The 16,741-nt window shown below is 41.3% G+C and overlaps 5 protein-coding genes across 5 annotated transcripts; 2 read left to right on the top strand and 3 right to left on the bottom strand.

Moving 5' to 3' along the window:
- Positions 1-1,545: 1,545 nt before the first annotated feature.
- Positions 1,546-2,320, bottom strand: INS49_006411 (uncharacterized protein; the record flags this gene model as incomplete). Its single annotated transcript, XM_043167183.1, has 2 exons — positions 1,546-1,983; positions 2,318-2,320. 2 exons carry the CDS (start codon positions 2,318-2,320, stop codon positions 1,546-1,548), a joined length of 441 nt encoding a protein of 146 aa, XP_043028327.1.
- Positions 2,321-6,493: 4,173 nt separating this feature from the next.
- INS49_006410 (uncharacterized protein) lies at positions 6,494-7,046 on the top strand (the record flags this gene model as incomplete). Its single annotated transcript, XM_043167182.1, has 2 exons — positions 6,494-6,803; positions 6,886-7,046. 2 exons carry the CDS (start codon positions 6,494-6,496, stop codon positions 7,044-7,046), a joined length of 471 nt encoding a protein of 156 aa, XP_043028326.1.
- Positions 7,047-7,094: 48 nt separating this feature from the next.
- Positions 7,095-7,480, top strand: INS49_006409 (uncharacterized protein; the record flags this gene model as incomplete). Its single annotated transcript, XM_043167181.1, has 2 exons — positions 7,095-7,335; positions 7,440-7,480. 2 exons carry the CDS (start codon positions 7,095-7,097, stop codon positions 7,478-7,480), a joined length of 282 nt encoding a protein of 93 aa, XP_043028325.1.
- Positions 7,481-11,358: 3,878 nt separating this feature from the next.
- Positions 11,359-12,060, bottom strand: INS49_006408 (uncharacterized protein; the record flags this gene model as incomplete). Its single annotated transcript, XM_043167180.1, has 1 exon — positions 11,359-12,060. The coding sequence occupies one exon, from the start codon at positions 12,058-12,060 to the stop codon at positions 11,359-11,361; it is 702 nt and encodes a 233-aa protein (XP_043028324.1).
- A 121-nt stretch (positions 12,061-12,181) lies between these two features.
- Positions 12,182-12,820, bottom strand: INS49_006407 (uncharacterized protein; the record flags this gene model as incomplete). Its single annotated transcript, XM_043167179.1, has 1 exon — positions 12,182-12,820. One exon carries the CDS (start codon positions 12,818-12,820, stop codon positions 12,182-12,184), a length of 639 nt encoding a protein of 212 aa, XP_043028323.1.
- Positions 12,821-16,741: the final 3,921 nt, after the last annotated feature.

The following is a 16,741-nucleotide window of genomic DNA, read 5'->3' as shown; positions in this document are numbered from 1 at the left end:
AGATTATAAACTATATTTAATATCTTAAAAAATATAAAATATATTAAATATTATTAAAGATAATTTTATTTATTAAAAGTATTTTATATCTTAATAATCTTTAAGTTTTATTAAATTTAATGAAACTTTAAATAATTATTATATATTATTATATATAAGAATGTAAGGTTATAAAGTTTTATTATTATTAGTAATATATAAGTTATTATTGGTTTGGCTTTTGTATGGTTGATAAACAAATAGAGTATGTAATTAATTTAGCTATGGTGTGGAGGGTAGGTTGCAGCGAAGCTGCAGCCTTTCCCCGTTTAGCTATAGGCTAGCTATGGTGGTTTATGCGCGGGGCACGTGACTGCCAGCTGGCAGCCAGCTAGCACCAGCTGGCAGCTGCTATTAATAAGACTAGTTTAAACCTTGCACCTTTAAATTTATATAGTGCTTATAGCGCACTTATTATATAAGCATGTTATATATAATGCTTATATATATTATTTTTATATTAATAGTTTTATATATATATATATATAAATGCTTTAAAATTATACTTTTTTTTAAGGATTATTTACTTTAAGCTAATTAAATTATTTATTAAGTTAATAAAAGTGGGTTGTTAGGCATTAAGGCAATACTTTAAAGTGTTTATAATTATTTAAAGAAAGTGCTTAAATCGCTTAATTTAAATCGTTTAATTATTAATACTTTAAAGTTTTAAAGTGTTTAAAATGCCATACTTTAATTAATTAATTATTACTTTAATAGCTTCTTTTTAATAATTAATGCTAAACGCTACTTTTAATGATAATTACCACTTTTACTTAATAGCAAGGCTACTTTTGCTTAATAGCAAGGCTATTTTTACTTAGTGATAAGCGCCACTTTTGCTTAATGACAAGGTATTATTGCTGCTATTAAGGCTATTGCCGTTATTATTATCAGGGTAGATTTTATAATAGTTAATTATAAGGCAAAGAGGAAGGAAAGAATGTTTTTGTGCTGCGCTTATAAATTAATAATTAGCTCTTAAACCATTTATTTATAAGTAGTAGCGCCTAAATGCTATTACTACTTAGCAAACTAACCTTTACTAGCTTTAAGGTAGTTTATGCTTAAGATCTTATTAAAGGGTATTGGTAAGAAGAGCATTAAGAAGAGGAAGGTTATGCTTATTAATTAAATATTAATTATTATTAAAAGGTAAATATTTTAAAGGTTTAATTAAGTTATTTATATAGCTAAATTAATAATAAATATTAATTATTTCCCTTAATAGTTTTAAGTTAATTAAGTAAATAAAATGGTTATATTAATGGCTTGTTTGCTAATTAATACTTTAAAGTATTTAATTAAGGGTATTAATTAAGTGCGTATTTAATTAAGGGTGCTAATTAAGTGCGCATTTAATTAAGGGTGTTAATTAAGTGTGTAAATCGCTTAAAAGAAACGTTATTTGCCAATACTTTAAAGTATTTAAGCGCCTTGTGTTTTATTAAGTGCTTAAGGGGTTTTTTAAAGGGTTATAGGCCCTAAGGGTATTGCGCGGGTGCCCTAAGGGGCGTTAATTGCAAACGAGGGCTTCTTAAGGGTGCCAAGCAAGGGCTTCTTAAGGGTGCTAAGCAAGGGCTTCTTGAGGGTGCCAAGCGAGGGCTTCTTAAGGGTGTTAATTGCAAGCGAGGGCTTCTTGAGGGTGCCAAGCGAGGGCTTCTTGAGGGTGCCACTTGAGGGCTTCTTGTGGGTGCCGAGCGAGGGCTTCTTAAGGGTGCCAATCGCAAGCGAGGGCTTCTTAAGGGTGCCAATTGCAAGCGAGGGCTTCTTAAGGGTGCCACTTAAGGGCTTCTTGTGGGTGCCGAGCGAGGGCTTCTTGAGGGTGCCAATCGCAAGCGAGGGCTTCTTAAGGGTGCCACTTGAGGGCTTCTTGTGGGTGCCGAGCGAGGGCTTCTTAAGGGTGCCGATCGAGGGCTTCTTATGGGTGTTGAGCAAGGGCTTCTTATAGGTGTTGCGAGGGAGGCTTTTCAATATAAGGATATCGCAAGAGGGCTTTTAATAAGCTGGGAAGGTCGCGATGGCTTGAAAACATCGCGAGAAAGTATTTAACGTGGTATTTTTAAGCATGCTTAATAAAAGGGTTAAAAGAAGTTAATAAAAGCAAATATTAATATATACTTTTGCTTAAGGCCGGCCATTAGCCTTAAAAGTTATTATTATTAGCTTTGCTTAAGGCATAATAAATATATATATATTAAGGATAGGAAAGTTCGCCATAATTTCTTATTATAATAACTACCTCTTTATATATTAAATATTTATTAATATTATAAACCATGCTATATAAATTTATAATATATAATAATTATTAATTAGCATAATTACTCTTAATTAATTATTTAAGGTTATTATTAATTAAGAAAAGATATTTATAATTTATTATTAATAATAAAATTAAATTATTATTAAAGCAAGGCTATTTTTTTAAACCTAACTATTTATAATTACCTTAATAATTATTAATTAATATTAATTTAACTTTTATATAATTAATAAATAAATAAAGTATATAATTAATTTAGCTATAATATAAAGGGTAAGTTATAATAAAGCTATAGCCTTTCTCCATTTAATTATAAGCTAGCTATAATAGTTTATATATAGGGCATATAACCGCTAGCTAGCAGCCGGTTAGCACCAGCTAGTAGCTACTATTAATAAAACTAATCTAAACCTTGCACCTCCAAATCTATACAGTGCCTGCAGCACACCCATTGCATAGGCACGCTGCACATAATGCCTATACATACTATTCCCACAGTTATATAAGCTTATTAATTAAACTTACTTATTTTAAACCTTGTAAGTTTAATTCCAGGGATATTTATTATATTTAAGCTTTAAAAAGAATTTTAAAATAAAGTATATATAAGGTAAATAAGTTTAAAACAGCTTTATAATTAGTTTTTAAATTAATGGGGAAAAGCTGCAAAGGAGAATAATTAAGAGAACTAAAGATGAGATTCTTTGCTAATAAATAGGTGGGAACGGTCTCCTTTTAAGTTCTAAGAGCTGTTTTAGCATGTAGGGCTATAGGGCTGCAGGCCCTTTAGCCTATATAGCGCCCTAGCCTTTTATATTACATTAAATGCCCTTAATAAAAAGGAAATAATTCCTTTTAAAATTAAACCCTTAACCTTTAAATATAAAGCGCTAAATTATATTAATTAACTATTTATTAAAATATTTATTAAAATAATTATTTACCTTTTCCTTATATTCTTAATTTATTTTCTTTACATTCCCTTCTTTAGCAATAACTTTTAGCTAATTAAAAGCCTTAATAGCCTTTATAATAAGGTTGCTATTAGCAAAAGGGCTAATAATAAGGTTAATAGCAAAGCTAGTAATAAGGCTAATAATAAGGTTAGCTATTTATTTAAATACTTAAGTACCCTTAATAATATAGTAATTAACTTAAAAGTTAAAAAAGCTATTTATATTAACTGCTTTAAACTTAATTAGCTTAATTTAATTAAAATTCTTTAATTTAAAATTATTAAGATTATAAATTTAACTTCTTTAAAAAGCAATTCTTTTTAATAGCTAAGTAAAATAATAATGCTAAGTAAAATAGCAAAATAATTATAAAAAAAGGCATTTATTTTTAATATAAGCAATAATAATTATAAGCTACATTAGCTTATATATAAATAATGCAAGGCTATAAGTATAATCTTACTTTAAATCTTATTTAAATTAAGCATATAATTAAATAAGTATTTATACTTATTATAAATACTTAAAATTAATATAATCCTTTTATTTTTAATAAAATAAAAAGGCGCATAAGCAAAAATAAAAAATAAAAAAGAGCGGGTTTAATTCTTAATAGCGCTAAGCATTTTTTTTAAATATTTTTATTAAAAAAAAGCAATTATAGCTATTATTTAATAAAAAAAAGCTATAAAGGAAAATAATTAAAAAAAACTTAAAATAAAATTCTTTATTAATAAATAAGTAGGGATAATCTCCTTTTAAGTTTTAAAAGCTATTTTAATATATAGGGCTATAGGGTTGCAAGCCCTTTAACTTATATAGCGTCCTAACCTTTTATATTATATTAAATGCCCTTAATAAAAAGGAAATAATTCCTTTTAAAATTAAACCCTTAACCTTTAAATATAAAGCATTAAATTATATTAATTAACTATTTATTAAAATATTTATTAAAATAATTATTTACCTCCTTTTTATACTCTTAATTTACTTTCTTTGCATTTCCTTTCTTAGTAATAGCTTTTAATTAATTAAAAGCCTTAATAGCCTTTATAATAAGGTTGTTATTAATAAAAGGATTAGCAGCGGGGTTAATAATGGGGCTAACGGCAAGGCTAATAGCAAGGTTAGCTACTTATTTAAATGCTTAAATACCCTTAATAATATAGCAATTAACTTAAAAGTTAAAAAAGCTATTTATATTAATTGCTTTAAACTTAATTAGCTTAATTTAGCTAAAATTCTTTAACTTAAAATTATTAAGATTATAAGTTTAACTCCTTTAAAAAGCAATTCTTTTTAATAATTAAGCAAAATAGTAATGCTAAGTAAAATAGCAAGGCAGCCATAAAAAAAGGCATTTATTTTTAATATAAGCAATAATAACCATAAGCTATGCTAACCTATATATAAGCAGTGCAAGGCTATAAGCATAGTCCTGCTTTAAATCTTATTTAAATTAAGCACATAGTTAAGTAAGTATTTATACTTATTATAAATGCTTAAAATTAATATAATTCTTTCATTTTTAATAAAATGAAAAGGCATGCAAGTAAAAACAAAAAATAAAAGGGAGCGGGTTTAATTCCTAATGGCGCTAAGCGTCTTTTTTAAATATTTCTATTAAAGAAAAGCAGTTATAACTATTATTTAATGGGAAAAAGCTGCAAAGAAAAATAATTAAGAGAACTAAAGATGAGATTCTTTGCTAGTAAATAGGTAGGGATGGTTTCCTTTTAAGTTCCAAGAGCTGTTTCAGCATGCAGGGCCATAGGGCTGCGGGCCCTTCGGCCTATATAGCGCCCTAGCCTTCCGTATTGCATTATAAATTAAAGTATTTATAAGGGTAAATAAGCTTAATTAAGCCTTATAGCTAGTTTTTAAATTAAAGTATTTATAGGAGTAAATAGGCTTAATTAAGCCTTATAACTGCTTTTAAATTAAAGTATTTATAAGGGTAAATAGGCTTAATTAAGCCCTGTAGCTAGTTTTTAAATTAAAGTATTTATAAGGGTAAATAGGCTTAAATAAGCCTTATAGCTGCTTTTAAATTAAAGTATTTATAAGGGTAAATATATTTTAATAAATAAAAGTAATAAGATTATATATAATAATTTTAAAGATTTTTTATAATATTTAAAAGTAATATTATTATATTAAGAAAACATTTATTATTATTATATAAATATATAAAGCATTATTTAATCTTTATATATAAGGTAAAACTAAGATATCTTTTTATATTTATTTTTCTAGAAAGTAAATAATTTTTAATAATATTATATTTCTTAACTTAAAAATAAAGGCTATTTAAAAGTAGTTTTATTATAATTTTAACCTTATTATATGAAAAGATATTAAAGGTTATATATAGGTGGTAACGCTAAGGGTAGGGGGGCATTGGGGGGGGGTAGTTATGTTTTAAATAAGTAATTGCCATTTAATAAATTTAATATAAATAAATTAAAACCTTTCTTTTTAAAATGCTATAAGTATTTTAAAGAATTAATTATATAAATAAAAATTATATTATAAGAAAAGTAAAATTTAATATAATTTAAAATAAATATAATATACTTTAAAAGTAAAAAAATATATAAAAAATAATTTAAAAACCTTAAAACAAAGTTTATTTTATTATTATATAAGATATAATAAGCTAGTAATAAATATTATACCCCTTAATAATAATTTATTTTAAACATATTATGTCTTATTTTTTAGAAATAAATTAACGTTATATATTATTAAGCTATAATAAGGATTTAAGTTATTAATTTTCTTTTTTTTAAAAAAATATATATATTTAAAACTTATTATTTAAATTAACTAAATATTTGTTTTTTAAGCTATTCTTTAATTAATTTAATTTAATTAAAATTAAGTTCCTATTTTTTATTTTTTAAATTATTTTTTTAGTTAATTTAGTTAAACTAAAATTAGTTTTAGTTTTTTAGTTTTAGTTAATTTTAAAAATTAAAACTAATTTTAGTTTTTAGTTAATCTTATTAACTAAGACTAAATTAACTAACTAAGAAAACTAACTAAATTAACTAAAACTAACAAACTAATTTACAACCCTGCCAAAGAGCAAGGCACCGCAGTATTACTTCATGCTGATCAATGCATCCTCTGTGGGCCCTGACATCGACTACCTCCTTCCCCGAACTGGCGATTCTGCTGATATTGTCCTCCCGGGCATCTTCCCACGCCGCAGACCACGACTGAGGACATGGGCGACATTGACAACGATCACATCGGCACGTATATCAAGGACGCAATCAACAATGTTATCGAGAACACCAGCATCGAGTCGAAGTCTGCCTCGGACGAGAAGGTCTACGACGTGTTGAGCATACTGTGCGTCCGAGACGAGAGCGGCAATCCCATGGCTGCGAACCTCGAGAAGCTGCGCAGCAATCTTGAGATGATCCAAGATCTGGCTGATGATGAGACCCAGCCTCTAGAGTTTGTCAGGTCCGATCGCACGTGGCTTGCTCCTCCTTCCCCAGAGATGGATGAGGGAGCTGTCCGCCTCCGTGGTCATCTCATCAATGTACCAAGCACACTGTGGCCAGTGCAAACGCATGTCTGGAAGCTGCGAGTTCCAGTTGACAAGTACAGTGCTCCTAGACCCGTCAGACGCAAGCGTGGACGACGCAAGAAATGACTTGAGGACAATTAGAGGCTTCATTGACCGATGCAACATGGGCGACGCGGACTTCGGCGTCAAAATCACAATCAACGACGGCGACAAGACCCACAACGCAGAGGCGAATGCCTGAAGAGCAGCAACATCCGTGCGAAGGCAGTAGCAGAGGCCAAGAAGACCAATGAAACAACCCTCTCAGCCCATCGAGACCGCTCCCACTCCTTGTAAGACTCACAGCGAGCGTCAGGAGAAGGCTCGAGAGGCGACCATGGATTTCAAGAAGAGGCTCCGCAATATGGAAAAGCCTAAGAAGGACGAGACTGCTATCAACGACAACGGCGATGGAGAGCAGCCTGACACTTCTAGCGGTAATGACCGGAGCCATGGAGCTGAATTTTCTGACGCCGACGGATGGATTTCTGGTAAGAAATGGCAAGACACTCCGACTGGCGATTGAGCTGGCCCTTCTGGCGACGGAGGTCCTGCCCTTTTACGAAAAACGAGCAAATCAAACAACAACCACCAGACGAGGCCGTTCAACTCGTTGACACCGCTACCGTGCCCTAGAACACGACTTGGACCACGCTTCCAGCAAACTTCGACAACGACATCGCAAGGATATCCAATTCCGACAGAGCAAACTTTCAACAACGCTCGTGAACCGCTGTCATCTCCAGATGTTTCCCAAATCCCCATTTCTCGACCACTAGGATACTTCTCCCACGAGGTTCTCAAAGCTTCCAGCCGAATGCCTCCCAAAACATCTCGCATTAACCTCCCTTTCGACACCCACTCGCCACATGTGACCTACATCGTTTGTGTCGAGTTACACACCACTTAGACCCTCGGGGACGCCTTCATTGGCCCAGTCTCTGGCCATAAAAACCTCCCGCTGTCCTCAAGAAAAGTAATTTGCCATCACTAAGCACCGACAGGAAGTCTTGTACAGCAAACAAGGACACACGTGTTGCGTTCACAGGTATGACTCCCTAAATTCAAAAATTCCACATTTTGCAGTAGCAGCAAGACTAGCAACAAGACTGACAGATACGTACTCAAAGCCAGGACTTTCGTGACCTTCACCATCCCAAGAATGCCCAGAGAGAAGAAGTGTTCTCCTCTCAGAGCAACCGAGACAGTCATCAACGCTGACGAAGGCTTCAACATAAGCCTGGCAACATCCTCACATCCAGATTTGCACTGATCGACCGTCTCTACTCGGAACGCCCTTGGTAACCGACCAGAATTCAGCCTAGTCAAGTTTGCGAGAACCTCTGCCGAAGCTGTACACGAATGACTTCCACGGGAAGGTGCTGGCTGAATCGCTTTCAGCCTACCCTATCCTGCCCTTGAGGAGCTCTCACGCCATGTTTGGGCCGAAACACGCTCACGAAGGCCTTTCAGCCTGCAGAGGCACCCTCCGCTCAAGATCTCACACTCAATCGTGCGACTAAGGAAGCTCTAGCTGCCTTTTACTGAACAGGCGCAGCTTCGAACTGCGATTACTCATGATGCCAGATCATGCCCGAAAGATGCAACATGCGCTCTGCCTCCGTATCTGAGCAGTATGTCATCTGAGACTGACCTCAATTTCGGATTGAAATCTTCTCATTGGATGACTTTCTTCTGCTCTCAGCCAACAAAGGCATGACCTACTCAACTACTTTGGCCTCGCAGGCTTTGCGCCCAACCAGCCATCAACTCGCCTTCGATTGAAGGATACTAGAACCACCATTGCTTGCAGTTTGTCGTTGGCTGCTCCGTCTGAAAGCTCCTGCTCATATTCTCTCGCAGCATATCTATCAGCCACATGCTTCCATGTCCAATGTGACGTGTTTGCCAAGCCGTTCTATTCTTGAGACCACCTTCGAAGCGAACCCCTCAAACCAGGACATCCTCGATCTTATCACGCACGCAGCTGATTCCGAAGCTGATGCAAACCAAACCATGACAGATGACCTCTGAGGTACATCGACAAGTTGGAATCACTGTAGCTTGTAAGACAGCCTCTGGTACCATCACAACCGGAAATAAGATCGATGGAGTTCAGCCTCGCGGAGGTGTGGCCTCGAGGTCTCGAAACAGGAGGAAGCGTTCATGTCAACCCCCCGCGCGCCCTTGTTCAAAGGTGCTTCCTCTCCTTCTGCCACGGTCCGCGCAGAGCCTCAGGCCATGATTATGCCACAGGAGCTGGTGTACAGAGACACATGTTTCACGGATATATGACAAGATACCTCTGGACAGCAGTACGTCGGAACGTTCTAAGAACAACACCTGAGATTCCTTCATGGACGAGTCTGAACTTGGAAAATTTCAGCAGAGTCAGGCGCCTTTTGGTCCCAGCATATCGTCAGCTATCTGCGCTTGAACCAGCAAGCTCATTGGTCAGGTATTCCAGAGAGACAGCATTGCAATTCTCAGTTGCTCGGGAGATGGTTGCAACGGAACTCAGATACGTGTTGCCGTTGCATAATTATCTCGTCAGACGTTTCCTGGTGCTTCTCCCTGTAGACTTACCTCCAGGCATCTTGTTCGACAATACACAAAGCCCGTACTACACGATGTTCGGACAATACCCTCGTCGAAGCGGTCGATCTTCCAAGTGAGACCGAGCTTCAAGCGTAGCACGACCCGGTGGCTGGCATGGCCCCTGTGGAATCTCGAGCACGGGTGCGAATGGACTTGGAAAATGAAGCACACATGAAGCTTTTCCGTGAGCGCAGGGTCAACGCGGTTGATACTGAATGTAAAGTTCTCCCCCCCCCACCCCAACCTCCACCGCTCAATGCTCCAACGCATTCATCGAACATGAGTTCCATCCCACTCAGCGAGGCGCTTGATTTGATGACTAAGGACACAATCTCACCACTCCTCGAGCTGTCCTCAGCGTCCAAGGCTGCTCAGAAGCCTCCCTGAAAGAAACATCGTTGCCCGCCCAAGATATTCTCTCAACCGAAGACATTCACCATCTGGGGAGCTCCATAATCAGCTGGTCCGACTCTGAGCTGGCTCTTCCACTGGTACTTCAATACCCCTAGCCACCGTCAAAGGCCACACTAGTCAAGGTAGCTAACGGAAGATGGCAATCTGGATAATGAGAAAGACTCTCATCTGCCTAAACTATGAAAGCGAGCACCACCCTCGTGGCTGCAACACGGCAAAGAGCAACGACGTCCCTGTCAAGGCAATGAAAAATGCAAAGAAGCGCGCTAGGACCTCTCCACCAGTAGAGACAATTCCCACCACTCGGGCGGCTTGGAAGCAGTGAGAAAAGGCCGCCGGACAGCGGACAGGGTATTCAAGATGAGATTTCATGACTTGCTCAAGGGCCCGGTGACCAAAGTGGTGCCAATGACAACGGTAGTGGATCTTCTGGTGGCAGCGAATGGCCGGATACCACTTTTGGTGATACCCCTTCCAACAACACCGAGTCTGGATGGCAGGCACACGACGGTCGACGCGGTTGAGGCAGGATCAACGAGTTTGAGTCAGGAGTGGTGACTTGAGTCGAGATCAAGAGAAACATCGAAGAGGGACGGTGCCGTGGCTTTTGAGCTACAGCTGACCACGTTGTGTACAGGGGTCACGTACAGGAAGGAAAACGTCTCTTCAGGAGCCTCCGTAGAGTGCAATCGGTCGCTGGCCCCTCCACGCTCCCAAGCTTTTAGACAGACCACCAATGAACAGACAATTTTGGCCTCATTTGATATACACATGCGTAATTATGATGCTCCCGATAGCTTGAAGCCTCGCGTAGCCGGGTTCATTTACTGCCTTGAGTGAGCGGTCCAGCTCCAGGGAAAGGCGTCAGGTGACGTCTCGTTTGGTGATCTATACATCTCGTTTCGAGTCTATTTGTCGTCATCGCTCACCTCGGGGTGGGGGGGGGGGGGGTTGCGTCTACGGGTTAGGAGCATATCAAGTTTCGGGTTCCGGCTTCGAAGGGAAGATTACCCCCTGTTGGATAATGCCGTTTGGATAACCTCATATGGGATAATCTGCCGTGGGAGACCCGCCTGTATGGCGCCTTCCAGTGGTATAGTCAGTTTTGTTTTACTCTCAGGTCTCATCAAGTAACCTGCCAAGGGACATCAGATCAAAGTCAATACGGTTGTGAAGATGAAGGACGGCTCTCGGCTTTCCAAATGCCAGGACTCATTTGTGAGTCAAATCCACATGGCCCCAGCATTACACGCTATTTCGGTCTCTTTGCAAGGCTCGATATTCAGATCTGATCTATACGAGGCCACGATATCTATAGCTTCCTCTTTGCCGGCAGCTGAGCACCTGGTACAAGCAGTGTCCAGATCCACAACAGGAGCTTCGTGCATAAAGGCGGATACAAGAACACAGATTCCCTTTCATATTGTAAAAAGCGGTTGCTCAGGAAATGAGGATCCTTGAATGGATGACAAGAAAATTATGTAATTGTCTAATAGATTCTATCAAGGCCACATCGCATCCCAAATGAACATCCAGTGCTTGTAGTACTGCTCCTTCGGGCCCACGATCATACTGCGGCCGTACCCACCCGGCCGGATCTTGTATGGTCTCGTGTAGATACCATCCTCCTTGAGGTGTCTCTTCTGTGTCGTCAAAATCGAGAAGCTGCTCCTGCTGTTGCCGACGAAGTACTCGCTCCCGACCAGGACGATGTAATCGACCAGCCCCTGCTGGTCCCAGCTCAGCGACGCCAGCTCGTCCGCGTCGTCGCCGGTCAGAAGGTCCGCCTTGCTGACCACCGCCATCCCAAGCTTGTCATCTGCCGCGGCTGAGAACTTGTGTGCCTCGCTGAGGTTGCCCGTCGCCACGTATGCCACCGCGAGGCCCAGCTCCTCAGCCTTCTCAAGGTATTTCTCCTCCTGTTCCTCGTAGGATGGCCAGAAACTGATGGTGTCGGCCTCTGTGCGCAGGTGCACCCCGAAGAAGGCTGATGCGTCGTCCACGGCGCGCGACTTTGCTTCGATCTCGAGTGGATCCCCTGTCCGAGCGTGTTGTCTTGCGAAGGTCTGCATGTTCTCCAGGGCCTTCTTGCCCAGGCGCATGACTTGCTTGTTGAACTTTAGCAGCCCTCCGTACGTGTTTGAGAACTCGGGTCCGTCGTGCCACCGTGGGTATTCCCAGAGAACGCCTGGGTAGTCGGTCATGCGGAATAATCGAGGATGTTGTGCTGATGGCGGTGTGCCATTTTCTTCGGATCGTACCCATTCCCTGAAACTGTCTGCGATTTTGTAAGCGAATAAATCCGTGTAGCTTCAGAGATAGCAACTAGGTTGGCATGGGGTTCTCATTACGAGACCTGTGCGATGTGGTCGCGGGTGTCCTACCTCCGAAGCGATCAGTGTGCTTATCCAGCTCAGCACCGTCACAGTCGCCCCGATCTGAAAAGTGTCGCGGGCTGATCTTTTCGATGTTGGGCCCAACCGAGCTATTGGCCGTGATGGCGTTGGGGATGTGTGCCCAAGAGTCATAGATCGTAATCTGTGGGCAGTTCTCGCCCATTCCTTTTCGGAAGTTCTCCTCGTCGAAGAAGTAGCTGAAAGGTCGGTAGTCTTTGCCCGAGTTGATGTCGATGATGTTCGCGTCGTTCCTTTTTTGTATCGCGGGCATCACGATGCCTGACACGCCTGCCTCAATGGCATATCTCATGCACGTGAGGATGAAATTTCGGACGTTGCCGACGCCGCCCCAGTTATTGTCGCACAACCACACGACGCCTTCCACCCACTCCGTAACCTCGTTACAAGCACGTTCTAGCGGCCACCCTATGAATGGTGCGTCGGGATCTGAGAAGTCGATGTCGCTGACATCCGGCTTGCCGAGACCTTTGACTGCCGGGCTGGTGTTGCCGATTCTGCCGTCGTCGCCAATACGGAACCACGAGTAGTCGACCGACATAGCGGGCATCTGTAGGCGAATAGTCCATACTGCGAGGAGAAGGCCAACGGCCAGTACAGGTATGAGTTGGGTGCGACCCATACGGGCCATGCCCCCGAGAGGCTTGTTTATCATGATCCAGGCTGGCAGTAATGAGAGTAATGGGTAGGTTGACAGAAACCCAACGCCTGAGGTGGCACCTCTAATGCTTTAATTAGAAAAACAGGAATAGATTAGTGGCCTACATTAAAGTTGGCCGCGAAAGGAGGTGCAAAAATGATAGGACGGATGCCGACGTGAGCATTGACGTCGACGCGAGACTGCGTTGTCTTGAATTACAAGTAAGACATACTCTAATTCTTGCATAGTAAATTTGACAGCCGAAAAAGCAGCGTGGGGATTATTCGTAGAAGCGAATGCAGTCTCAGCCGCGAAAATGCATCAAGTGGGCGCCAAATGGCCTCATTTTCTGTGCATCCTTCGAGCCGGAGGATTCGGCTGGATAGAGTTTACTTCGTGTTTGACTCCTTCGAAGCGTGTGCGCGCCACCCTGAACGTACTGATGCAGGGTCTTGGCGTAAGTCCAGCCTGCTTGGCGCAGCATCCCGCCGGCGATTAAATGAGACATATGTCTCGATTGAGAGTCAGTGTGGACCTTTTCAGCCCCTATGAAGTGTCTCAGCCATGTGCACAAGATAGTGAGATTCAACCATCCCACTCATCCCCTTCCTGCATGTAGCCATCCTGGAACTCACCCGAACCGAACCCCTGCGCGATTGTGCCTCGTACCTCATTGCTTATTATGATGCATCAGAAATATGGCCTCTCACGCCTATTCGGTATCCCCGAGCCGCAAGCAGTGATTTTCGCCGTAAGCTGCAAGCCACTGGTAAGGACATAATAAGCCTAGTGTCAGCCCTCACAACATTCGATCAAACTCCGTGCAGAGCTGTGGACTGAGCAGCAGATTATCCGCCTGTACCTAATCGTTCCCGTTAAAGAATGCAACACGCGAACGGGATGGCCGTGAAACGAATCTCTCAAGTCATATGTCGGCACTGGATGTACTCACTCGCGCTGTAACCATTTCGACAGGGTGCATTACTAGCAGACCCAACGATCTGGACCACAGGTGAACGGGCTGAAATCCTATCTGTATCTCCAGGGCCTACCCTGTCTACCAGTCTAACAAGCGCTTTGAGAAGCACACTCTTGAGCTATACTTTGGAACCAGGGTCGTAGTCCGTCTTGGCACCAGTCTGCAATCCAGAGCTTATTTCTCCCACAGTGAACTCGGCAGCTGTTGAGACGGGATGTTCGGTGTGAAGCAGTTTCCAAGATTGTATAGTTTCCATGATATAGGCTTGAACACGTGTGGCAATTGGCGGGTGTGCGAACACCCTTTGATCTGCTTGCTCGCTGTGGTGCGATAGTCGCATCCTGTGCAAGGGACGCCACATCTCGAACCGCTAAGACCAGCTAAGAAAACGAAAACTGCCACGCGTTTTCGCCCAGCCTGCTTGGATGCTGGTATGGTTTATCAAGATTGTCCGAGGAGTGCTGCTTTTCATAGCCGTCGGAATAGACGAATCTATTAGACCCTACGGAGGAAACTTAATCTAGGTATGCTGATATTAGGGCATGGTATTTATGCAAACCCATGGAAAACAAATGCGTCGACCTGCCTAACACTGCATCAAAGAGTGCCACTATGTTTTCGCTACCTGATCTCTTGCGCGAACGCTAGTTGCCACATAAAGCTAATTACAAGTAGATCCTTATTTCGTAGACCCTAGATGTCTCTTCATGCCCCCTCCCTCGTAAACTCTGCTCAAATGTTCACGAGTCAAGTAGAATCGGGTTGACGACAAACATAGCGTCCAGAAAACGGGACAAGACAGAGCAGGGAAGACGAACTCATTCTTTCTGGTTTGTGTGATCAGATTTACAGAAGCTTCAGAGTGTGCCTCAGTGTGGAGATGTGCCAACATAGTTACAGGTGGCTGATTACTCAAGCCAAGATGCATTGCGCGGCTTTTTAAACTCTATCACCTCGCGTCAGGTCACATGGCTCTCAGCCGTGTGTGTGTGGCAGAACAAGCCTAGCGTTCCAATATCTACCACGCCCATAGGTTTGAATCACTGAGCGATGACTCCACCGTTTTGGATCCACCTTGATAGGACAACGCTGGATACGTCACAGCATTTGCCCCGGACCCCCGTCAGTGATTCCACCACTGACCCAACGCTGTGCATGAAGTCATATACAACCGAAATTCACAGAAAACATGATAGACGGACTAGGTTGTGGAAGAAACTAGGAAAACGAGATGAGAGCGGTTGCAGCAAGAACACAGGCTCGGCAGGTCGATCAAAAATCAAAAAACATACAACACCGGGTATTCGCTGGTCGTCACCGACCCAACTACTAATCCAGCGGTCAGCAGCTTGTCTATGGGAGAGCGGACGGGATCCCGAATTTTCTGCTACCTATGGTCGTATGTGCTTGGATTGTGAAGAAGGTAGACTATATGTGGAAATTGCCTGACTCAAGCCAGAGCCGCTGAACCTCGAAACACATCTCGGACACCGTAGAAGATAGACTACCAAATAATCTCGCGAATCATTGTCGACCCATTTTGAAATGTCAGTGCGTAAATACATCTCTTTGCTATATCAGAGATGATGGCTCAACGTACCATACGTATCAACCTTTCATACTGTACTGGAACATCATGTAGCGGTAGTAATCTATCTCGCCCGACCAGAGCACCTAATTCATCCAACAGCAGGCATCTTGAAATTATGGGATCGACAGACCTCGGTGAAAATTTCCCCAAAATCATACTCTTAGCGTTCTATAAATATGAAGCTCTAACCGGGGCCCGACAGGTCCCGGCACTCTCACCTGGCCATCCATGTGTATATATCATGAGCCCTCAAACCCCAGCCTTGGAGGCCACCGACAAAGGCAGCCGGACCGGCGAGATGGACTGAGGAAAACATCACAATGGCCTCCAGCACAGAGGGCGCGTCCACGGTCGAGAACTGGTACGATGTGGTCAACTCCGTCCTCAAAGCCATCCCCTGCAGCCAGGCTTTCGACGCAATCCTACCGGGGGCCTTCCAGGACCATTGACGGCGTCTATATTAGAAAGCACCTCTAATTTCTTTCACTTTTCAGTTCTTATGGTAGCTTAAGAACTTGCAGTGGCCTGATGCTGAGGTAAATTCTGAATGCTGATAGAACAACAGCCTTTCTCGAGGCAGTGCCGAGGATTGCATGTTTGGTAGACATTTTTGATCATGCGATTCATATAAATCGAGCAGGTGTCTGTATTGGTAGTAGAAGACTCCAAAATATCGACTTTGCTTGATGTCGCAGCGCATCCTGTCAGCCCTGTGGAAGTCACATCACGTTTCAATGCCCTAGCTTACTCGTGCCATTCCCTGACGCATTCTGTTGCAACAGCCGAAATTTGGCGATATGTAGCATGTCAACCTTCTCAGTCATAGCCTATGGTTTGGGAGCGACGTCGTGAAAGCAACTTGGTCATGTGCCCCAGAATGCTGATTCAGTGTGCCCCTAACTAGAAACCATCCTCATTCAGTAGCATTCGCACGATTGGTATTACTGGTTTCGGATATGGTCAAGGGAGGGACTTTGCCCTTCCACTGGATGAAGTAAAAGACAAGCGCTTGTTGCAGCATCTCCGAAACGGCTTAAGGGGAAGAGAACGGATATTCGCACCTATAAAAACGGATGGTACACCGATACATCACTTACGCCATAGCTACACCTAATCAAAGCTCATCACCTAAGCCTATTTACATACTTCCACACCTAAAATCTATATACTTAATACTCATAAACTTAATAGGGTATTAAGTATATAGGTATTAGGTATATGGGTGTTAGGTGTATGGGTGCTAGGTGCGTGGGTGCTGAAT

The sequence above is a fragment of the Diaporthe citri genome (assembly GCF_014595645.1).
Source record: "Diaporthe citri strain NFHF-8-4 chromosome Unknown scaffold_2, whole genome shotgun sequence".
In the NCBI taxonomy this organism is placed as follows: domain Eukaryota; kingdom Fungi; phylum Ascomycota; class Sordariomycetes; order Diaporthales; family Diaporthaceae; genus Diaporthe; species Diaporthe citri.
The sequence above is the reverse complement of the archived record's forward strand: the minus strand, read 5'-3'. Positions and strand labels throughout refer to the sequence as shown.